This window comes from Patagioenas fasciata, chromosome 19 (assembly GCF_037038585.1).
Source record: "Patagioenas fasciata isolate bPatFas1 chromosome 19, bPatFas1.hap1, whole genome shotgun sequence".
In the NCBI taxonomy this organism is placed as follows: domain Eukaryota; kingdom Metazoa; phylum Chordata; class Aves; order Columbiformes; family Columbidae; genus Patagioenas; species Patagioenas fasciata.
The window spans coordinates 2704487-2726437 of NC_092538.1; the positions used below are offsets into that span (position 1 = coordinate 2704487).

The 21951-nt window shown below is 63.1% G+C and overlaps 5 protein-coding genes across 10 annotated transcripts; 3 read left to right on the top strand and 2 right to left on the bottom strand.

Annotated features, from left to right (window-relative positions):
• Positions 1–1095: 1095 nt before the first annotated feature.
• LOC136110042 (caspase-1-like) lies at positions 1096–5233 on the top strand. 2 transcript variants are annotated; one of them, XM_065853199.2, is made up of 9 exons: positions 1238–1374; positions 1869–2141; positions 2447–2583; positions 2807–2983; positions 3162–3396; positions 3526–3678; positions 4287–4396; positions 4725–4830; positions 5134–5233. In XM_065853199.2, the coding sequence occupies exons 1-8, from the start codon at positions 1368–1370 to the stop codon at positions 4815–4817; spliced, it is 1185 nt and encodes a 394-aa protein (XP_065709271.1). In that variant the 5' UTR covers positions 1238–1367; the 3' UTR covers positions 4818–4830; positions 5134–5233. The 2 variants fall into 2 exon arrangements, with proteins under 2 accessions (XP_071673102.1, XP_065709271.1); XM_071817001.1 differs by lacking the exons at positions 1869–2141; positions 2447–2583 and having other exon boundaries at positions 1096–1374.
• A 440-nt stretch (positions 5234–5673) lies between these two features.
• On the bottom strand, positions 5674–8255 carry ABHD11 (abhydrolase domain containing 11). 3 transcript variants are annotated; one of them, XM_065853183.2, is made up of 6 exons: positions 8140–8255; positions 7775–7910; positions 7521–7694; positions 6923–7093; positions 6478–6659; positions 5674–6187 (listed from the first exon to the last, which is right to left on the bottom strand). In XM_065853183.2, exons 1-6 carry the CDS (start codon positions 8229–8231, stop codon positions 6049–6051), a joined length of 894 nt encoding a protein of 297 aa, XP_065709255.1. In that variant the 5' UTR covers positions 8232–8255; the 3' UTR covers positions 5674–6048. The 3 variants fall into 3 exon arrangements, with proteins under 3 accessions (XP_065709255.1, XP_071673130.1, XP_071673132.1); XM_071817029.1 differs by having other exon boundaries at positions 7775–8009; positions 8140–8249; XM_071817031.1 differs by lacking the exon at positions 7521–7694 and having other exon boundaries at positions 7775–8009; positions 8140–8249.
• Positions 8256–9220: 965 nt separating this feature from the next.
• Positions 9221–10456, bottom strand: CLDN3 (claudin 3). Its single transcript, XM_065853138.2, has one exon. It carries the CDS (start codon positions 10248–10250, stop codon positions 9606–9608), a length of 645 nt encoding a protein of 214 aa, XP_065709210.1. The 5' UTR covers positions 10251–10456; the 3' UTR covers positions 9221–9605.
• Positions 10457–10542: 86 nt separating this feature from the next.
• Positions 10543–21716, top strand: LOC136110073 (claudin-4-like). 3 transcript variants are annotated; one of them, XM_071816914.1, is made up of 2 exons: positions 10543–10681; positions 20872–21716. In XM_071816914.1, the coding sequence occupies exon 2, from the start codon at positions 20881–20883 to the stop codon at positions 21523–21525; it is 645 nt and encodes a 214-aa protein (XP_071673015.1). In that variant the 5' UTR covers positions 10543–10681; positions 20872–20880; the 3' UTR covers positions 21526–21716. The 3 variants fall into 3 exon arrangements, with proteins under 3 accessions (XP_071673015.1, XP_065709319.1, XP_071673014.1); XM_065853247.2 differs by lacking the exon at positions 10543–10681 and adding an exon at positions 13090–13747; XM_071816913.1 differs by lacking the exon at positions 10543–10681 and adding an exon at positions 14227–14491.
• LOC136110072 (claudin-4-like) lies at positions 17303–19036 on the top strand. Its single transcript, XM_065853246.2, has one exon. The coding sequence runs from the start codon at positions 17508–17510 to the stop codon at positions 18135–18137; it is 630 nt and encodes a 209-aa protein (XP_065709318.1). The 5' UTR covers positions 17303–17507; the 3' UTR covers positions 18138–19036.
• Positions 21717–21951: the final 235 nt, after the last annotated feature.

Consider the following 21951-nt stretch of genomic DNA (forward strand, 5'->3'; position numbering starts at 1 on the left):
GCAGCCTGGGCCAGGCTCTGGCACCTCCCAGCAAACAAGTTTCTGCTCATGTTCACATGGAGCCTCCTGTGTTTCAGTCTGTGCCCGTTGCCCCTCACCCTGGCGCTGGGCACCACTGAACAGAGTCTGGTCCATCCTCTGACACCCACCCTGAGCTATTGATCCCATTGATCAGATCCCTCTCAGCTTCTCTTCTCCAGCTCAACAGCCCCAGCTCTCTCAGTGTCTCCTCATCACAGAGATGCTCCAGACCCCTCAGCATTTCTGTGTCCCTCCACTGGACTCTCTCCAGTAATTTCTTGTGCTTCCTAAACTGGGGAGCCCAGAACTGGACCCAGTTCTGCAGATGTGGCCTCACACCAGGGCAGAGCAGAGGGGGAGGAACAACTTCCTGGATCACACTCTTCCTCACACATCCCAGATACCATTGTCCTCTTGCCCACACGGGCATGTTGCTGACTCATGGTCACCCTGTTGCCAACCACAGCTCCCAGGTTTTTCTCCGCAATGCTGCTTTCCAGCGGGTCAACCCCACCCTGTACTGGTGCTTGGCATTCAGCAGCTGCAGCGCTCCATGGCTGTTTGCCTCTCCCTCCTGAAGGGCGCAATGTATGTCCCTTTTCCCCACGGCTCCTTCCTGGCTTTCCCCATCATGGGTGTTACTTCTGCTATTCCCACCCACGTCTCGACCTGTGCTCAACCTATCCTGTGAAACAGCCCTGCTAATAGAATTACGGGGCAACCTCAGGTTTTCTTACAGTCTATATTTTGCATTCCAGGCTGGCTCCTCTTCAGCGCTTGCGGGATGGAGACCAGGCTGGTGAACCCCTGGGTGGATGAAGATGCTGCTGCCCAAGGCAGCATCTCCCTGCCAGCGCCTGCACAGGGCAGCGTGAGGGAGAGATAAGCGGACCTCAGCCCCAGACAGGTCTGGAGGGTTCAGGGCTGTGTGCATGAAGAGGATGTTGGTCCTGGCCCTGGGGCCATGAGCTGCAAGAGGAGCTGCTCTGTGCCCGGCTCTGAGAGGCACAGAAGGGCTGGGAGCTGCCTCCTGGCTCTGCAGGCACCAAGCGTTTTGGCACTGGGAACAGTTAGTTACATTTATTCCCGATGCCCCAGTGTCAGGGGAATGTGCTGGGCACCCCCAGAAGCAGATCCAAGCGTGGCTGCAAAGCGTGCAGGGGCTCTGGCCCCGCGCTCAGCGAACTCTCAGACTCAGGCGACCGCAGGGGTACAGGCGGGGGATGGCAGCAGGCCAAGGCCCGCGCAAAGAGGAAGGAAGTGGAGCTGTGTAAAACATTTGCTTTCATATTCCTCCGCGTCAGGACACTACGTGACTGCTTCTGCAGGCCACGGTTTGAGGGGCGATGGCAGGTGAGTCCGACCGGCGATGCTGGGGTTCAGTGGTGGGACGGGGGTGCCAGTGGGGGTCCTGCCTGGGGTCCTGCTTGCCCTGGTTGGCCTGAGGCACAGGAACACAGCATGTGGACTGGCTCCAGGACTCCGGGCCCTGGGTGGCAGGGGCCTTGCGAATGCGTTCCTTGGGGGACTGTCTGTGGGTGTGTGGGAAAAGGGGAAGGTGGGCGATTGCAGGCAAAGCCCCCAGGGTGGCAGTGAAGGAGCGAGCAGCACCCTGGGTGGGCAATGAGAGACAGGGAGCACACAGGATGGGAAGCGGGAGAGGGATCAGCAGGAGGGGGGGCAGAACCCAGGGGAGGTGATGGGGAAGGAGGAGCAGCCAGAGGGGTGGCGGGGAAGGGATCAGCACCCAGGGGAGGTGGTAAGGAAGAGGAAGCATGCAGAATGGGCAGCGGGACAGCAGGAGCTGTGGTGTGGGTGCTCCCGGAACTGATGAGACTGCCCTGCAGATCAGCAACTCCTGAATGTGCGGACGGAGTTTGTGGAACGGGTGAGCAAGCCACTGATCTCTGGCCTGCTGGACGACCTGCTGGCCCAAGGGGTGCTGAACCTGCAGGAGGTAGACGAGGTGCAGGACCGGTACGTGGTGCGCACCGACAAGGCTCGCTGCCTCATTGATGGCGTGCGCCTCAAGGGCTCCAGGGCCAGCCAGATCTTCATCGACAGCCTCAGGAAGCGCGATGGTGTCTTGGCAAAGCAGCTGGGTTTGGCCACTGAGTCGGGTGAGAACTGTGGGGCTGTGGTTTGCTCCAGGTCTTGCTGGGGGTCCCAGCATCTCCTGTGTGGTGCTGGAGGGGGGTCTGGCCCTGGCGGGTGTCCAAGGCCCAAAGGCAAGAGGCAGTTTGGTGTCCCCAGTGTCACTGCTTTGTGGCACTGAGTCCCCCTTGTGCAGCAATGACAGGGCTCTAAGGGGTGTCCGTCCTCTCCCAAGGGGCACATCCCAGCTCTGCTCACCCGTCTGTGTCCTGTGACAGGCCCCTCTTGCTGCAGGTGCTTCCCAGCGTAAAGTGAGGCTTTCTGCTTACAGGGCCTCGTGATGCGCAGCTGCCTGCCCCCAACATTGAGGTCCCCACTGGGCACCCCATCAGCATCCGGGGCCAGCAGTGGATCCAGCAGTGCTCCCTGAGCGAGTACCAGCGCATCAGGGACACAGAGGGAGACCAGGTGCTGCAGAGATGAGAGGGGGCTGAAGCATGGCAGGGCCTTGCCCAGGGGAGCCAGAGTCTTTGCTGACCCAGGAGCAGGGCAGATGTGGGGAGATGCCCCAGGGACAGGGAGATGTGGTTGCTGCACCCATGGGCTTTCTCCACTATTAGCTGCCTCTCAAGAAAAGCCCCCCTGCACCCACCCACCACTGAGCACTCTCTCCCTCCCTCCTTCCTCACAGATCTATCCCATCCATCTACCACGGGAGACGCGAACCCGTAGGGCCCTGCTCATCTGCAACATTGAGTTTGAGCACTTGAGCCGGCGAAATGGGGCTGAAGTAGACGTGGTGGGGATGACAAAGCTGCTAGAAGGGCTGGGCTATGTGGTGGACACCCACTACAACTTAACTTCCCAGGTAAAGCAGTGCACAAAGCCACCGGCCCTGGCAGTGGCACAGTGACCCTCCTTGCCTGCACTGGTGAGAGGGCTCAGGCACCACAGGGACAACTCTGTCCCCAGTGGCAGTGGCTCCTGCCCACAGCGGGTGGCTGGGTCACAGGTTGCTGATGTTCCTTCCTTGTGCTGGTTTGTAGGGGATGGCTACAGTCATGAAGGATTTTGCAGACCATGAAGAGCACTGGACCTCTGACAGCACCTTCCTGGTCTTCATGTCCCACGGGCTGAGGGCTGGGCTCTGCGGGACCAAGAGCAAAGATGAGACCACAGACATCCTTTCCCTCGACACCATCTATGAGAAATTCAACAACCAGAACTGCCGGGCACTGCTGGGCAAACCCAAAGTGGTCATTATCCAGGCCTGCCGTGGAGGTGAGTCCCCATTACGAGGGGCCTGTGAGGTGACCAAGCCAGCCAGGCTCTCCCAGGGCACGTGAGCCCTGAGCGCAGGGTGGGTACAGGACAGCCCATCATCGCTGATGGCTGACCCTACCTTCTCAGGAAAAAGAGGGTCTGTGTTGGTGAGTGATTCTGCAGACCCTGCTGCACCTGCTCCTGGCTCAGCTGACGCATTCCCTGAAGGGCTGGAAGCTGAGGGAATCCGTGAAGTCCACCTGGAAAGCGATTTTGCCACTTTACATGCCTCCACACCTGGTAAGTGGTTCCTGGAGATAGTTGCCATGCCTGAAAGCAGGTGAGGACAACAGGACTCTTATTCCTGATGCCATGGGTCTCCTCCATACCTCCTCCTCCTTGGGGCTGGTTGATGGGGATCCCCTCCAGCCAGTGACTGCTCAGGCATTGCTCAAACAGCTCTGGAGAAGTCAGTGTCCCCTAACGCCAGGGTACAAGGCTGCTCCAGGACACCACAGATCCCTCTTGGCCAGGGCCAGAGCTTTGTTCCCCTGCCTGGCTGCTGTCCCTCGCCCCAGCTCCAGCCCTGCCCACTGGGTCTGCCCGCACTCCTTCCCCAGCCAATTTATCTCACTGCAGTGGCCGGCCAGGGGAGATCATCTTCTGCTAGGTCACAGATGGCTCCAGGCCGTGCCAGCCTGGCAGCTGGCGTGGCTGGGGACTTCGGAGACCGGAGAGGCTTGAAGAAAATATTCATGTCACTTCTAGCTTCCCTGGGATGCCCTGTCCTTTTCCAAGCCCGTGGGCTGATTAATGATCTCGGAGAAGGTGCCCCAGCCTCCTGTTCCAGCACCCACCATTAATCATTGCTGCAGTGAAATCACACTTGGCACCTTCTGTCTCCTCAGATACTTTGTCCTGGAGAAGCACAGAAAAAGGCACCATTTTCATCCAGCACCTGATAGAACAGTTTCGAAACCACGCCTGTGACAGCAACTTACAGGAGATCTTCCGAAAGGTGAGGCTTTGCAGTTACCTGCAGGTGTGCCGGCAGATGCAGCCATACCAATGGTAAGAAGTACTGCTCAGGGCAGAGTTCAGGCCAGGATGGGCCATTTCCCAGCAAGATCTGTCAAAAAGAGGTCTGGTTTGGCCTGGAAAGTCAGCTGGCACCCTGCCATGGGGTGGGCATGCAAGAGCCTGGTGTGTTGGTGCAGCCCACGGCATCTCATGCCACCAGACACACACCTGGGGACGCTCCTGGGGACACTTCCTGACTCCCTGCAGCCTTCCGATGCTGGGCGCGGAGCTGCTCTCATGTGTCCCCACTGTCTCTCTCACCCCAGGTGCAACGCGCCTTCGAAAAGTTCCCTCGGCAGTTGCCATCACAAGAACGGACCACACTGCTCAGGAAGTTCTACCTCTTCCCAGGCCACTGACCTCCAGTCCGTGGTGAGTCCCTTCACCTTGCACCTCTGCGCCAGCCTTTTGTCTGTGCCCCAAACCTGGTACCAAACCAGCCAGCGAGGAGGAGTGGGGAGAAATTCCCCACTGCTCCTGCGACAGGGTATCCAAAGGACTTGTCTGCTCGTAGCAACAAACAGACCTGGAATAAAATAGTCTTTGGTCTCCTCCCTTCCTTTTGTGGCCTCCAGGCAACCCCAAACTGGGCAAACTCTTCTCAGGGAGCAGCAGACACCTGGCACTGCAGCACCAAATGCAAAGCTGATTAGTGTCTCTCTTAACTGTTCCCAGAGCTGGTACCCAGTTACGACAGAGATGATCCGTCACCCCCAGAGACGCTTCTGCCCCATCTCTGGTTTTATCTATCATCTAATAAAGAGATTTTACAGCAGACAGCACCGCTTCTCTGCCTTTAGCCCACAGTGGGTGGATGGTTGTAGCTGGTGTTACGTTGCCTTCTCAGGGATGCTGTGAGTGGGTGGGAGGTGAGAAATCGGGGGGAGCTCAGGGAGGAGGAGATGCCTGCCTTGGGGGTGTGCTAAGCAGATGCGCTCCAGGGGGATTTCTGTGCGCCCCGCCTTGCCGGCTCGCAGCATCTCCTTGCTCAGAAGATCCTACAATCCTCCGTCTGCCCCTGAGGTGGAAGGAGGATGCAATTCCCCCTGGGAGGCACAAAAGACCCTCAGACCTGTGTCTTACATGCGCTGCTCCCACAGCTCAGTGTGTTACAGACCCAGCCTAGTTGTCACCTCCCTCCAATATTCCTGCTGGTGGTGAAAGCCCCTTCCTGTGCTCCCCCCAGCCCCCCTGTCCACCACCACATCCAAACCCTTTTCTGCCTTGGCATGGATTCAGCTTTATTGCACGTTTGGCAAAGTCACAGCCAGATCCACAGCCAGGTGGTCTGGCAGCAGAACAGAGGGCTCTCCTGTCCCCTCCCAGAGCCCCCAGCACAGGCAGGACAGGCTGCGCAGGAAGGGCAGTGCCAGGGCCGGTGCCACCCCGCGAGGTGGCAGGAGAGCTGTGCGGGATGGAGGTGCCTCTCCACTCTGGATCCAGGTAAGCCAGGCTGGGAGAAGCCCTTGCAGGCAGGATCCAGCCTAATCAGTCCAGGCTGAGCCCCCCTCACAGAGCCCAGAGTCCTGCCTCAGTGCCTGGAGCTCCCCGGGTCCCACGTGGTGCTTGCAGAACGCCAGGTCCCCAGCGCTACGGAGGTGGCAGGAAGTTGAGGACAGCAGTGATGAATTCCTTGAATTTATCCTGATGGACTATGTGGCCCGCACCTTCGATGTGCTTGACATTGGCCCTGGGGAAGAGGCGCTGGATCTCCGGATAGTCTTTGGAGCTGTAGGACAGGGGAACACGCCATGGGAAGTGTGGTCAGATGTCTGTCCAGGTGTCTTCCCTCACCCTACTCAAGCAGAGTGGGATCCCAGGTCTGACCACATCCCCTTCCCCGCTGGGGCTGTCCCCAGGTTCCCCCTCGCTCTCCAGTGCTTTGGTGTCACAGCTGCTGGAGGCACAGAGCTCACTCCAGGACCTTCCCCATCTCAGGGGCTTCCTCCCACCTTCAGCAGCTGCAGAAGACCACAAGGGGTCAAACCACAGACTCTGAACCGCTTCTCCCAGTCCCACCTGATATAGGGTGAGTTGGATCCTCCCAAGAAGAGTGCAGGGCCAGGATACGGCTTGTGGAAGGGGGGGAAGTTCATGATATCTGCCAAGTGGTGGGAAATGGCCTCCAGGTTCACCCGCCAGACGTACCGGCCCTCCACCTCCACCAGGTTGGTGAGCAGGAACTGCCTCATCTGCGGGAGCTGCCACAAAAGGGGATCATATGCTTTTCAGTGAAAACAACAAGACCTCAAGTTGTCCTGGCACCCTCTGATCTCCCCTCCATCCCTTCTGACCAACCCCCATGCTGTCACACTCCCCATCACCCCTGCAGCCCTGAGGTGTCCTCCAGCTGCCCAGGCCAGGCGTGCAAAGCGTCCCACCAGGACCATGGCCATAAAGCTTTGGGACACTCCCAGGGACAGGTGGGGAAAGGAAACCCCATCCCAGAAGCAGCATTTCCTACCTGCACCACTGGTCGCAGCTGATCGTCAGCCAGCTGGCGGGCTGCAGAGCGGGACAGACCCTTCGGGATCTTCACTGTCTTCATGGCTGAGATGTAGGCAGAGAATTCGGAGACAGGTGTGGTTGTGACAGGACTAATGTCCACAGAGATGAGGCGCTCCACCAGGTCTGGCTGCGGACACAAATGGCAGATAGATGCCAGCCACGATCTCCGCAGTGTGACCGAGCACAGAGTTCTGCTCTCAGTCAGCCTCCCTAGAGGCTTTTAGCTCATTTCTGCCTCAGCAAAGACTCCCCGTGCCCTTCCGTGAGTTCCTGTGTCCCTGTGCCTTGGCACCAATCTCTAACCTCACCTGCAATCAGTACCAGAGCGTGGGCTGGTAGACAGAGACCCACTCCTGCTTCCACAGCCTGGCTTACCACTCTGAGTGGGACAGCACCACTGATCACGTGGAGAAAATCCACTTGCTGTGGGGCCATGGGCAAACCTGGCATTGGTGAACAACTCCCCCCAGTGCCACCCCGCTTCCTACAGCCTCCTGCTCCAGGAGCCCCCTGAGCCTGCACACCCCCTGCCCCAGAGCCCTGCGCCTGCCAACCCGCTGCAAAGCCAGCGTCATGGCTGTCTTGCCCCCCATGCTGTGGCCCAGGAGGATGCACTTGGTGATGCCCAGGTGGGTCAGGAGCTGCTGCACATCCAAGCTCATCGCTTCGTAGCTCATCAGCGGGCTGTGGGGGCTGCTGCCGTGGTTCCGGGCATCCAGCGCAAGCACCTGCCCGGGCAGAGGCACCGTGTCACCCCGGCCCGGGCACTGCCTGCCCGTGACCCCTCCTCGGGGCGCCGTGGCCTCACCTTGCCGCTGCCGCCGCGCACCAGCGCCTTGGCCGCCGTCTGGAAGTTGCCGCGGTTGCCGAAGAGCCCGTGGAGCATCAGGAGGGGCGGCCGGTCCCCGCGTCCCGACACCTCCGTGTACGCCACCGGCACCGCGCTGCGGGAGAGGGGCGTGGCCACAGGGGGCAGGGGCGTGGCCGGAGGGCGCGGTCGGCGCGAGGGCGTGGCTAGCCCGGGGGTGGTGCCAAGCGCTGCCCTGCTGAAACCATACCACGGGGGCGGGGCTAACGCACCGGGGGCGTGGCCCAAACGCGGGGAACGGCCCCGCCCCTCTTCTCCGGACCCCTCCTGCCGCCCCCCCGCCTCGCGCGCGGCCGGGCCCTTACGTCACCACGGAGCGGGGGGCGGCGGCGAGCGGCGGGCGGGGGCGCAGCCGGCCCGGCGGGGCGGGGGCGCGGGACAGCCGGCGGAGCATCATGGCGGCGACGGCGGCGGCGCGCGGGCCGTGACACAGCGTGCGCGCCGGCGGCCCCGCCCCCGCCTCGCTTGCCGGCAGCGGAGCGCCCCCTGGCGGCGGGAGGGCGCTGCGTGCCGGGCGCTGCCGGCGGCAAGGTCACCGCCGGGCGCGCGCTGCCTGCCGGGCCGGACGCGGCGTCGCGTCCCCGTCTGTCACCCCCCGTCTGTCACCCCCCGAGCACAGCCGGGCAGCGCCGCCCCGCCCGGGCGCTGCAGATCCTTATCGCGGCTACTGCGGGGAGCGGGGCGGGGGGGCCGGGGCAGAGTCCCCGCCTGCGGGCTGGGCAGCGGGGCTCGGCCGGGACACCGCGCTCGGGGCCGGGCTCCCGCTGCCTGCGCCTGCCCGCAGCCACATCCCAGCCCGAAGGCAACAAAACCTCCCGCTCCCAGCTGCCCGCGGGCAGCGTGTTCCCAAGAGCTGCTCCGAGCCCCGGGACGGGCAGGGTGCGGGCAGCGGGCAGCGCTCTTGGCCGCGGGCAGCGCGGGATCCGACCGTGCGCCTGCAGCGGCTCCTTCCCTCTTTGTCCCTGCCCGCTGGAGCGTGGCGGGGGAGGCCGGGCCGGGCCGGTGGGAGCGGTTGTGCAATGCGGCCTCGCCCCGGCTGCCGCTCTCGGTGGGGGGGTGGCGGGAGCACCCCGTGTTCCCCTCCGTGGAGTCAGACTTTGGACCGGGCGCGCAGGGAGTGCCGCTGCTGGAGTTCAGCGCCTCCGCTGCCTCCCGACCCCGCCAGGAATGTGCCCGCGAACGGGCAGGGGGGAGCCGGCCCCCCCGAGCAGAGACCCGCGGTGCGGAGGACGAGGAGCTGCAGCAGGACACCCCGCAACGGGACACCCCCGCCCCCCAAACCGGCGGGGGACATGACATGATGCCTTGGGGGGGCCGTAGCCCCAGCAACCCCACCGTACCTGGTGGGATCTTGTTTCCCCCCACACACTCCGAAGATACTCTGGCTACCAAAACAGGACACGTTTATTGACAAATGTAACCGGTACAGACACACGTAACAGGGACAAACCGTGCCCGGCCGGCGTGATGGGGGGGGACACACCGAGAGGGGGCCACTGTCGCCAGCCCTGTCCCCATCCTGCCCCATCGGCGCGGGCAGGGGCGCGCTGGGCGCCACGTCTCCCGCCAACCCGAAACCGCTTCTTGTTTACCCGAAACTGTCTCTATTTACACAGCCTGGCTCTGACCCCGCCGCCAACCCCGTCCGCTCCTTCGCGCCCCCCTGCCCCGCTGCCGCCACCCCTGGCCCTGTGGAGGGTGATGAGGGTCTCAGGGTGGGGAGGGTTGGGGGGCTTGGGTGTTGGGGGGTCCCGGGGGATCCCGGGGGGGCTCAGACATAGTTCTTCTTGTCGTAGCTGGTGACAGCGGAGCGCGGGGCTGAGTAGGCCACCTTGCTGGTGGTGTACCTGTCGTCTTTGGGGGGGCAGGAGCTGCAGAGCAGGGACCCCCCCAGCAGCAGGAGGACAGAGGCCGCCCAGCCCACGTAGAGCGAGCTGCCCAGCTCCCGCTTCTGGGATTCGAGCACCAGCGGGTTGTAGAAATCCCGGATGATGGTGTTGGCTGACCAGGAGACGGGGATGAGGTTCATGATGGCGGAGAGGATGAAGATGACGCCGGAGACGATGGTGATCTTGGCTTTGATGCTCTCGTCCTCCACGCATCGGGTGCACTGGGCGCCTATGATGGCCACCAGTAAACCCAGGGCGGCCAAGACAATGGCCACCACCACCATGGCGCGGGCGGCTTGCAGATCCTGCGGCAGGGCCAGCATGGAGTCGTAGACCTTGCACTGCATCTGCCCCGTGCTCTGCACCACGCAGTTCATCCACAGCCCTTCCCAGATGGTCTGCGCCGTCACGATGTTGTTGCCGATGAAAGCCGTCACCCTCCACATGGGCAAGGCGCAGCAGAGGATGGTGCACAACCAACCCAGCACCGACAAGGCCAACCCGCTGATCTCCAGCGCCATCGACATGGTGACTGCTTCGCTGCCGCGCTCCAGGCGATGGTGGAGAAGAACCCACGGACCGAAACCCTCACGGCCACCTGTCGCCGTTCGCAGCCCTTGGGGGATCAGCTTACACCTGGGTGCACCTGTGCTTATAAGGGCTGGCGGGGCCAGCTCCAGCGCCCGCCCGGGGTGGGGTTTCACTGCTGGACGCTCCCCTCGGCTCCTCCGTCACCGTCACCTGCGTCCCACACCCTCCCCTTTGTTTGCAGAGATGGCGCTGGGTTACCCGAGAAGGGCGGGAGGGGGAGAGACGCCACCTGCCGCATCCGTCCCCTTGGTTTCGGGGTGATGGGTGCCAGGAACACACAGCGACCCTGCTCATTTGGACCCACTGAACCCCCCTGGGGACCTGGAAATCCCTCAGCTTCATCATTATCACCTGGAGCTGCCGCCAGGTCAGGGTTTGCTTTTATTTCTAGAACATCTTATCAGTGCTCACGTTTAACTGGGGTTCAGCGACCGCCGGGCACCTCTGCATCACCGTGCAAAGTGCAGCCCCTTCGCCGTGATGCTTGTTGCTCTGACACCATCACCTCAGGGCACCCATGGGTGCTCCCTGCCCCATGGGGTGGGCGCAGGGTCCCCAACACCCAGCCCCCTCCTGCTCCCACCCCGCCAGGCAGGGAGCACCGGCGGGGATCCCCGAACTGGGTGATAAATACCTTTACTCATCCTGCTCAAATATTTTGGCCTTGAAGGAAGCAGATAACGCACGTAACCGCCCCGGCAGCGTCACCCGGTCAACCTGAGCAGGCAGACGGCAAAGGGAAAACAAAAAAAACCCACAGGGCAGGTGTGGGGCGGCTGCCTGCGCTCGCTCGCACACACACACGGCTGCAGGGTGCGTGTGTGCTCCCCAGCAACAGCCCCCCAACATTTCACACTGGTGGTGGCATTTCCAGCCACCTCCCCCCCCAGGAATGCGGCCTCTGGCCTCTGCCAGATGCGGGCTCGCTCCTGCCTGTTCCCTGCCTGCTCAAAATCTCCCCTACAACTCATTAACTACTCAAGAGCGCAGCGGGATGCTGGACCATGGCAGGAGCCTGCGCAGCTCGGGGACCCGATGTCTGCGATGGGGGGAGCTCTGTGTCCTCCTGGGACACAGCACCCCGACACCACGGAGCCAGGGGGTTGGCTTTGGGTACCCCATGGTGCCCCAAAACCACGGATGTGCCTGGGTCAGCACCCTGAACCAGAGCCAGTAGGGTGTGCTCCTGCCACCCCACAGCACCCTGACAACACAAATCTGGCTGGGTCAGATATTGTCACCCCCATGTCACCCCAGCACCCTTCATGTGTCTGAGTTGGCCTCTGGTCCCTTGCAGCACTTTGTACCTGATTGCACCACCCCGATACCCCGTACCGAGCCAGGCTAGCTGCTACCAACCCATGGCTCCCCCAAAACACCCTGTGTCCAGCCAGGTGGGCTTCTGCCACTCCACTGTGCCACAATGTCCCCCATGTCTGACTGTGCTGGCTTCTGCCACCCCATTGTAGCCTGATCACCCCCCAAGGGCACCCTGAGCCAGGCTTGGTGGCTGTGGGGGTGCCCAGGGGTGACCCCGTATGTGTTGCTGAGGGGCAGCCCGGGTGAGCAGCACCCCGGGGGCAGTGCCCTTGTCACTGGGTGCTGATCCTTGGGGACACCGTGGGGTGCCAGTGATGCTGGTGCTGCAGCAGGTGACAGTGGGTACAGGGTCAGACCTACCCAAGCTGTTGCTGGCACCACAACCCCAAATAGAGCGGGATGCAGCCTGGCCCAGGGCCCCCCATCTGCAGGCGGGGGTGCAGGCAGGGGTGCAGGCAGCGCACACCTCTGGTGGGGCTGTGCCAGCACCCCTGGGGTGCAGATGCGCACAGGCGCACACGCACACACAACTCACACCCCCTCTGCTGGTGGGGACACCCACATCTGCACCCACAGACAGACAGACAGACAGACACCGCACACAGGAAGAGGCAAACAGGCGCACGGCAGTGGGGGTGCACACCCTCCCCCCCCCCCCGGTGCACCCATGGCTGCGGGTGCACCCGCATGTGCACCCCACACACACGGCTGCGGGGCAGGGGTGGGTGTACCCCAGGGTGACTGTGTGTAGGGGTACCCCATGGAGGGGTTTGGGGCAGAGAGGGGTACCCCAGGCAAGGCTGTGTGGCTCTGGGGTACTCCATGTACGGCTGTGGGGCAGGGAAGTACCCCAGACAGGGATTTGGGGTGGAGGGGACCCCAGGCAAGGCTGTAGGGCAGGCAAGTACCCCAGGTACAGGTGTGGGGAGAGGGGATATGGCAGGCAGGGTTGTGGGGCACTGGGGTACCCCAGGCAGGGCTGTGGGAAAAAGGTAGGGGGGGTATCCCAGGTAGGACTTTGGGACAAGGGGTACCCAGGGAGGGATTTGGGGCAGGGGGGTGCCCCAGGTAGGGTTGTGGAATGGGGGTACCCAACACAAGGCTGTGAGGCACTGAGGTACCCCAGCTATGAATGTGGGACAGGGGGTACCCCAGGTAAGCGTTGTGGTGTGGCAGGGCTGTGGGGTGGGGGGTACCCCACGCAGGTGTGCTGGGGGTTGCCCAGGCAGGGGCGATACCTCTGGGGCAGGGGCTATGGGGCAAGGATGGGGTGGGAGGGGGCAGGGGAAGCACCGCAGCCCCCGACCCTGCAATCAAAGCCCCACACGCGCCGCGTCCCCGTTTTGTCACCCCAAATTGCCCAAAGTACAGGCTGTGCGTGTGGTGCCGCACCAGCCCGGGGCAGCGGCCGCCTGAGTCACGGCGGAGGAAGGGGCAAACACCAGGGTTTCGGGGTGCCGGCCGCTGCGTGCTTCAAGGTGCATTCTTGTGGCCAGCAAACCGGCTCGTGGTGTTCACTGAAAGAGCTGCATGGGGCTGGTGTCCCTGGGGTCCTAGGAGCATCCACATCCATCCCTTGCCATGTCGCCCCCGGTGGAGCCCCTCTGCTCTCCCCCCGCAGCTGGGAAGGGATGGGGACCTTCGCCCGCGGGTCCCCCAGGATGTGGACAAGGTGGGGTGGCCGCATGGAGCCACCGATGACATGGGGACAGGTTTGCCCCCTGTGCTGTCGTGACCCAAAGGTCACGGCCGCATTACCGGTTTGGTGGTCAGTGCCATGGGAAGGACACCTGTGCTGGTGGGGGGGACACCCACCATGGGCACCCCCATCCCAGCACCCCAGAGCGAGCAGGAGGTGACACCAGAAACCGCCCCAGGGCCGCGGGGCCGCGTCCCGCTCACGTGCAGCCATCAGCCGGGGCAGGTTCGGGGTGTTTCCCCCCCGCTGCGGTCTCGGGAGTGACGGCGCGTTTCCCCCCCCGGGGGAGCTGGGTTGGGGCGGTAAACGCTGCCTCGACCGCTTATATTTCAGGCGTGGGGCTGCTGGCTCTGCCCCGGCCAGGGCACACAGGCAGCCCATTGTTGAAGCCCCTTCGGCGGCGGCGAGGAGCAGGTAGGGCTGCTCCAGCATCAATGGCAGCTCTGTCTGCCGGCGGGGCGGGGACGGGGCTGTCGGCACACGGGGAGCCAGGGGTGGTGGGGGGCATGGTCCGGCGGGACCCGGCAGGGGCCTGGCAGCTCGCCCGGGGGTGCCGGGTCACCCATAAATCTCAGTGTGCCCTGGGGCATCCTCACCCTGACGGTTTTGCTGCAGCATCCCGCTTCCTCCGAGCATCGTCCGCGGGGGTCCCCCCATTGCACCGCTCGCATCCCCCTCCCTGAGCCATGGTTGTCATCTCCCCATCCCTTTGACAACCACCTCAGCAGCACTTGTACATGTTTTCCTCGTTCAGAGCCACTTTTTGCTCAGAAAATTAGGCAGGGCTTTTGATTTTGGAGTGATTTCAGGTCCAAGGTCCCGTTTCTCACGTCTCGCGTCCCCCAGGGGACCCCACAGCTCCTCTCTGCTGAGCCGATAAGAATTTGCTTTCCCATAGCAGGAAACAACCTGACTCTGCATATTTGAGCCGGTCAGGGGGGGTTTATGTTGGGCAAGGACTTTTTTTTGGGAACATTCAGTCTCTGGCCTGCCGGTAACTAATCCCTGCGCGCTGGCAGGGGAGGCTGCCAGCTCCGTGCCGGCGGAGCGGGAGGGCTGGTGGCTGTCCCTCCGTCCCTTGCTCAGTGGATGTGAAGCTGGAGATCCCGATGGATCACCGCTCCTGGCAAGTCTCACCCGCCTTTGTGGGATCTCAAGGTAGCCAGGGCGGCGAGCTTGTGCGTGGGTGCTGGGGGACATGGGGCTGAGCCGGTATGAGGTGGGAGTGTCACCTGTGTCCCTAGTGGGGACGTCCCCAAGTGCTTTGGCAGAGGATTTGTGCCCCGAGCGCTCTCCCCGCGGGGTGTCCTCTGTCCTGAGCAAGGTCAGGGTGGCGCAGCCCCTGCTGTGTGCCTGGTGGTGTCCGACATCGCGGTGACACCTGCTCAAGGCTGTTGGTCCCCCCTCCCTGCCTGGGGATGGCCTTGCTGCCCAGCCGCGGGGCTGAAACATGTCCCCATCTCAATGACACAGGGGTGAGGGGCAGAGGGCATTTCCTGAGCCACAAAGGGCCGGTGGCTGATGTGCTGGGATGGCAGCTGTGCTGTCATCGATCCCATGAGTGTGCAGTGGGGCAGGGACGGGAGCTCAGGCCCCTGTGTCCCTGTGGGACCTGGGGACGGGGTCAGCACCTGTTCTGGGGTGAGCACCCATTTTGGAGTGGAGGAGCTCCCTGCTGAGCGGGGGGGCTGTGTTGCCACCAGGTCACATTCCTCTCGGTGTGGCCTTGCGGGTGGCACTGGGACAAAGCTGGGGCTCAGGTCCTGGGCAGCTGGGATGGGGCTGTGATGCTGGTGTCCCTGTGGTCACGTCCCTGAATGACACGTGTCAAGGTGCTCGGTGGTGCTGTGGTCCTGCCCGAGCTGCAGCAGCACCCTGGCTCAATGTGTGCTGCGGACAAGGGGCTGCCCCATGGGGACAGGGGGCTGCTGCTCCTCCCCTCCCTGCCAAGCCCATGTCTGTCTGTCCTGCTGGCCAGCAGTGCTGGGGACATGGAGCCAGTGGTGCTGGCTGGGCGAGTGCGTCACTGGGGGACATGGGGATGGGCACAGAGGCTGTTTCTGGGTGGCAGCTGCCTGTTTGAATATATGTCACGTTCTGGCTTTAATTACAGTAATTGGCTGTCAGAGGGCCTTGCTGGCGCCTGCTCTTGCTCCAAGGGGGAGCGTGAGCACGTGGAGGAGTCCCTGTCATTTGTCCCCAGCCCTGAAGCGTGTCCCCATGTGCCTGCAGGGACATGGCCCATGCCATTTGCACACACACACGTGGTGCACGCCTGTCTCCAACCCCACGTAATTTGGTGGTTACAGCAGCTGGCTGGGAGGTGAAAACCACGCTCAGCCTCGGGCAGAGGCCGGGGATGCTCCAGATCCCCGTGGATTAAAGGGAGCCCCTGACCACAAGGCTCTGGCCCTGGGGTGGGCACGCTGGTATGCCGGCAATGTGGGCGCTCCAGCAGGACAGACGGACAGACAGATTGTCCCAGCCTGGCTCCTCTGGCACAGGTCAGGACCCTGGCTTGTCCCCGCGGGTGAGGGTCTGCCATGAGACCCGGGTGTCTCCGAGCACCCTGCCCACTCCTACCGCGCTGGGCACCAGCGTCCCCAGCCCAGGTGCTGTTGGCATCGTCACAGCACCACGGGCAGGAACCACCCGGTTCTCCCCCCGTGTTAGGGCGCGATGCCCAGGGACACCCCAGTGTGGGCAGTGGTAGCCATACAATTAGCACAAGCGATTGGATCGTATCGGTAACTACAGTGCTTGGGAAAACCAAGATAGTCTATGGCCCTGTTATCTTTTCCAGAGGCCTGCGATTAAGCCGGGCTGGGAGAACAGTGCACTGTCTGTCTGTCCGTCCTTATGGTCTGTCTGGCCTCGTGCTGCACTTGTGTGGGTGCTGGAGGGACTTTGGAGGGAGTGAGGAGGGGATATGTGTGTGTGTGGGCTTTTAGAGTGAAGGAGAGGTTGAGCAGTGCCCAAAGCTTCGGCATCAGTTTTGGCATTGGAATCAGCATTGGTATTTGTGTCAGCATTGATATTGGTATTGGCATTGGCATCGGCATTGGAATTGGTATTGGCATTGGAAGTGGCATGGGCATGGGTATTGGAATTGGCATTGATATTGATATTGGAATTGGCATCGGTATTGGCATCAGTATTGACACTGGAGCTGGCATCGGTATTGGTATCAGCACAGCTTGGCTGCTGGCATGGTCAGATGTGCCAGAATTCTGCCAGCACGACATGGCCCCCTGTCCCTGCTGCCCTGCCCGTGCTTGGCACCCCGGTCCCCACTGGGGCACCTCGAGGGTCACCTCTGCCCCCCAGCCTGTGACCCACCGAGCCCAACCACAGCGCAGGCAGCGCAGGCAGCGCAGGCAGCGGGGCGGCAGGGACTGGGCTGCCGTGTGAGCGCCGGCTCGGCGGTGGAGCACAAGGTGGGGTGGGTTCCGGGATCTGCCCCCCCCTCGCCCGGGGCAGCACCGTCTCTCCTCCGCGGGGAGCCGGCAGCCGCTCCAACCAGTTTGTGGGTCTGGGTGGTGACACCTCCCGCCCCAGGCCTGGCGGAGGGCTGGGGAGCACGGGTACGGCCGCAAAGGAACAAACAAGAGTCGGTTTTGTCCTGCTGGGCATGGCGCCTGCCGGTGGGGCAAGGCCAACGCACTGCTCCCCGGCACGGGGCTGCGGGAGCCAGGAGCTGGAGCGCTGCGGGAAAAGCCGCCCTGTGAGCTGGGAGGAAATTGAGGCACAAAAGCACAGAGGGACTACATGTGGGTGATGGAGCAGGAGGTACTGGCAGCAATGACAGAGACATCCCAATGTCTGGACACCGACTCTTCCCCTTCAGCATCCCAGGCTGAGCCCCAGCACTGGCCTTGGCATCTGTCACCTGCCCGCGGGCAGCGGTGGGACACGCTCCCGCACCTGGGTGGCCTCATCCCCGTCCCCTGCGCCCTCCTCCGCAACAGCAGCCGGGATATTCAGTGTCAGTGCTGCAGGGAGAAATACAAGTGGAGGAATCCCGGGAAACTGGTTTTACCCCTCCGTCCGGTGCCGGCGGCAGGACGGCGGCGGTGGCTGCGCTCCTCCCTCGGCGAAGGCATATAACGCCCGCCATGGTCCTGGCGAGCGGCACAGTGCTGAGGGAGGTGGGCAGGGGTGCAGGCAGCGAGCCATGGCCTCCATGGGGCTGCAGGTGCTGGGCATCGCCCTCTCCGTCATCGGCTGGTTGGCCACCATCCTCTGCTGCGCCTTGCCCATGTGGCGGGAGACGGCCTTCGTCGGCAACAACATCGTGACGGCGCAGATCATCTGGGAAGGGCTGTGGATGAACTGCGTGGTGCAGAGCACGGGGCAGATGCAGTGCAAGTTCTACGACTCCCTGCTGGCCCTGCCGCAGGATCTGCAAGCCGCCCGCGCCATGGTGGTGGTGGCCATCGTCTTGGCCGTCCTGGGCACCCTGCTCGCCGTCACCGGTGGCAAGTGCACCAACTGCGTGGAGGATGACACTGCCAAAGCCAAGGTCATGATCGTCTCCGGTATCATCTTCATCATCGCCGGTGTCCTGGTCCTCATCCCCATCTCTTGGTCGGCCAACAGCATCATCCAGGACTTCTACAACCCGATGGTCACTGACTCCCAGAAGCGGGACCTGGGCTCGTCCCTCTACGTGGGCTGGGCGGCCTCCGCGCTGCTGCTGCTGGGAGGGGGGATCCTGTGCTGCACCTGCCCCCCCCGGGGCGAGAAGCCCTACTCTGCCAAGTTCACGGCCGCTCGCTCACTGCCAGCCAGTAACTACGTCTGAGGAGCCGCTGCGCCCCCCTGGACGCCCCCCAGCCTCCCCATGGAGTCGGGAGCTCCTGGGGCACCCCTGGACCACGGACCCCCCATGGCTGGGTGCAGGCCGGCGCCGAAGTGGTGCTGGGGCAGCGCGAGGGACGGCAGACAGAGCTGCCTTTGTTCACCGGGGGATGGAAGCTGGCTCTTTAATCTCGGTTGAGACGGAGAACAAGGCGATCCTGTCTTGGCTGCCTCCCCGGCAGGGTCCCGCTCCCCCTGGACCACCTGGTCATGGCATCTTCTCTGAGACACCGCCCGATACCCCCCCGGAGCATCTCCTGGCTCCCGGTATCGGGGTGTGCCGCGTGGTGACGCAACTCCCGGGGCTGTCCCATGGGTGACATGGGGCTCTCACTTGGTAAAACCCCCCCAGGATGCATCCCCTGGGGTGGAGAGCGGTGCTGACAGGGACAGCAAACCTGTTCCACACTATCATGGGGACTTGGTGGCTCTGCAAACCCGGTCAGGGGCTTGAGGGGTGACATGGGGGATCTCACCTGCTTGTACTCCCTGTCCCCCCTGTAAATTTTGATACTGACCTACTTTTGGGGCTCGCAGTGGCGGTACAGATGGTACAAACGTGTGATTTCTCGCAGTGGCTCTCCGGGGCGGGGGCATCATTATCCTGGGAGTGGGACGGCAGCGGCCGGGCTGGGAGAACCGGTCGGGGAGGCGGGAGCGGAGCGGAGCGGGTCTGTGCGCCAGCATGGAGGGGGCGACTCCGGGATCCTGACCCATGGGGTGCCCCCAGCCCCATAGCCCCCTGGGCATCCCCGGGTGGGTTGTCTGGGGAAGGGGTGGCTTGCGGTGTCCCCTGGGGCTGTGCTGCCATCTGTCCCCATGTCACAACCTTCCCACATTAAACGGCAGCTGCTCAGCCCCATGTGCTTTGTTTTCTTTACCTTCTCCAACACCCGCCTCGGTGATGGGACAGACCAGCGCTCCTGTGCCGCAGATCCCCATCCCCCTGCGACCCCCCCAAATCTGCTCTCCAGAGCCTCCTGCAATCCCAGCCCCTCAACCCCTGCTCTGTCACCCACCACTCCCCTCCCCGGGCCCCTGCTCCCCGGGGGTGACAGTGGGACCTCTGTGGCACAATGCCTTGGCAGCACCCGACATGGCATCGCGACTGCCCCCTGTCCTGACGTGATCTTCCAAAGGAAGGAGGAAGGTGACGGGTGCTGTTGAGGGCAGGTCGGGGTTTGCTGGCCCCAGGGCCACCCAGCAGCCCCGGCTGGGAGCTCCCCAGGGCCAGCGTGGGCAACGCTGGGTGTTTTGCCTATCTCGGTTCCTGCATGGCAAGCTGTGCTGCGGCGCAGCGGCGCTGAACCAGCTTGGGAACGTCCTTCCCTTGTGCCTCGGGGTGCACAGGGATGGTGGGTGATGCTGCTGCCTGGCAAACACGAGGCTGTGGGTGTCTCATCTGGGTCTGGGGTCTCCCAGCTCTCCCATCCCTTCACTGGAAATGTTGGAAAATGCTCCCACAGCCCCGTTGTGCTGGGGGGTGGGTGGAAATGTGAGTGCGATGCCTTGGTGAGCGTTCCTGCCAGGATCCGTGGGGACACTGCTTGTCCCCACTGGGGGTGGCCTTGCACCCCATTTTGGGTGTCTCTTCTAGTCCAGGTCCCACTGGCTGGGAAACAGTGCCCGTGATGGCTTCCCATTGTCCTGGCTCCCTGACCTTCCCAGCGGTTGGTCTCCCTTTCTCTGGGTGAGAGAACCTTTATTTTTGGGCCAAAGGGGCTTTCATGACCAGAGAATCAAAGCCCCAGCACTGGGTGTCAGTCTGGATGAAAGGGGAAAGAGCAGGGACAAAATGGGGGAGAAAGGACACAGAAACCGAAACCGGGACCAGAGAAACCGTGGTGAAACCTCCTGCGAGGCCAGAGGGTGCGCCGGGCACAGCCGATACCGCGCTGTTGTGTGTGGCTCATAAAAACTCAGCTGGTCCCGGCTGCCCAGCGCGGGTGTGAGCGCCCACGGGTGCACTCTGCCCTGCGGTGGTACCGTGGATCTGCTCTGTGTGGGGCTGAGCGGAGTCTGGGCCGCGTGTGACTCTGGTGGAGCCATTGGCGTGTCCAGCATGTCCCCTGGTACCTGCCACCCCTCTTACACGGGCGATGCCTGTGGGTCCGTAGCCCCTTGCCGGAGGTTTTCTCTTTCAGCGCTGGTCCCGGTGTGCGGGAAGAGCTGGTATCGCTGTAAGCGCTGAGCCCTGGCCCATTTCCAGCGCCACAGATGGGAATTCCCGGGTCCGAAGGGCGCTGCAGCACGGCTGCCAAGGGCGAAGCAGAACCTGCCCTTGAACCTGGAGCAGCTGGTGCCGTGGTGAGAGCAGGGGCTGCTGCCCAGGACCCCGGTGCCCGGGGGGGTGAAGCACCAGCAATGGAACAGGGCATGGGGTGGGCGCTGTGGGGTGATCTGCAGCAGTGCCCCCTGTCACACATGTTCTCATGCCATCCTGCAGCAATGCCCCTTGTCACACATGTCCTCATGCCATCCTGCAGCAATGCCCCTTGCCACACTTGTCCCCATGTTGTCCTGCAGCAATGCCCCAGGTCACACGTGTCCCCACACTGTCCTGCATCTCTTCCCATCCAGATAGGGATGAAAACGCTCTCAGCATGGAGCCTACACTGTTCAGAAAGCACCCCTGGCTCTGGGGTGGTGTCGGTGACAGTTGTCCCCTGTCCCCACAGGTGCTGTTGATGGCAACGATGACGATGCAGCTGGGTGGGCTGTTGCTGGCCGCCCTGGGCTGGCTGGGCTCCATCCTCACCTGCGCGCTGCCCATGTGGAAGGTGACGGCCTTCATCGGCTCCAACATCGTGGTGGCCCAGGTCTTCTGGGAAGGGCTGTGGATGAACTGCGTGTACGAGACCACGGGGCAGATGCAGTGCAAGGCCTACGACTCCCTGCTGGAGCTCACCTCGGACCTGCAAGCAGCTCGTGCCTTGGTGGTCACCTCCATCTTCGTGGCCCTCTTCGCCTTCCTCACGGCCGTCTCGGGCGCAGACTGCACCCGCTGTGTGGATGACAAGGATGCCAAGACCAGGATCTCCATTGTGGCAGGTGCCATCTTCGTCCTGGCCGGCATCATGCTGCTCATCCCTGTCTCCTGGTCTGCCAACAGCATCGTCACCAACTTCTACAACCCCATGGTGCCTGCAGCCCTCAAGCGGGAGCTGGGGGCTGCCCTCTACATCGGCTGGGCTGCCAGCGCTCTCCTGCTCTTTGGCGGTGCCATCCTGTGCTGCTCGGGACCCCCATCCCAGCAGGACACCTACCCCAAAGTGTACAGAGCGGTGAAGGGCTGCAGCCCCATGGCTTACCCCATGAAGGACTATGTCTGACCCGCCACGGCCGCTGCTGGCCCACGGGAGAGCACCACCGTCCTGCCCCCCGCCAGCCCCCCACCCACGCGCTGCCTCCCCCTGCCCGCCCCCACACCGGCTGCACCCCCAGCACCACCCTCCCGTCTCTGCCCTTCCCCGCTTGCGGGTGCTGCGCTTGCCATGGACGATAAACACCTTGGTGCCACTGAGGCTGCCTGGGCTCATTGGGGAGCAATGTGGGGAGGATGGTGCCATGTCCTATGGGTGCTGTGTTCTGCCAGCTCGGGGGCTGCTGCCCCAGCACCTGGCACGTCCCCATGTCCCCACAGGGATGTGGTGGTGATCAGCCAGGATGCTCCTTGTGCATCCCCCAGCAGGGAAACTGAGGCAGGGAGAGGGTGCTGAGAGCCAAGAGGGGCACAGAGGGAAACCAGGCCCCCAGAG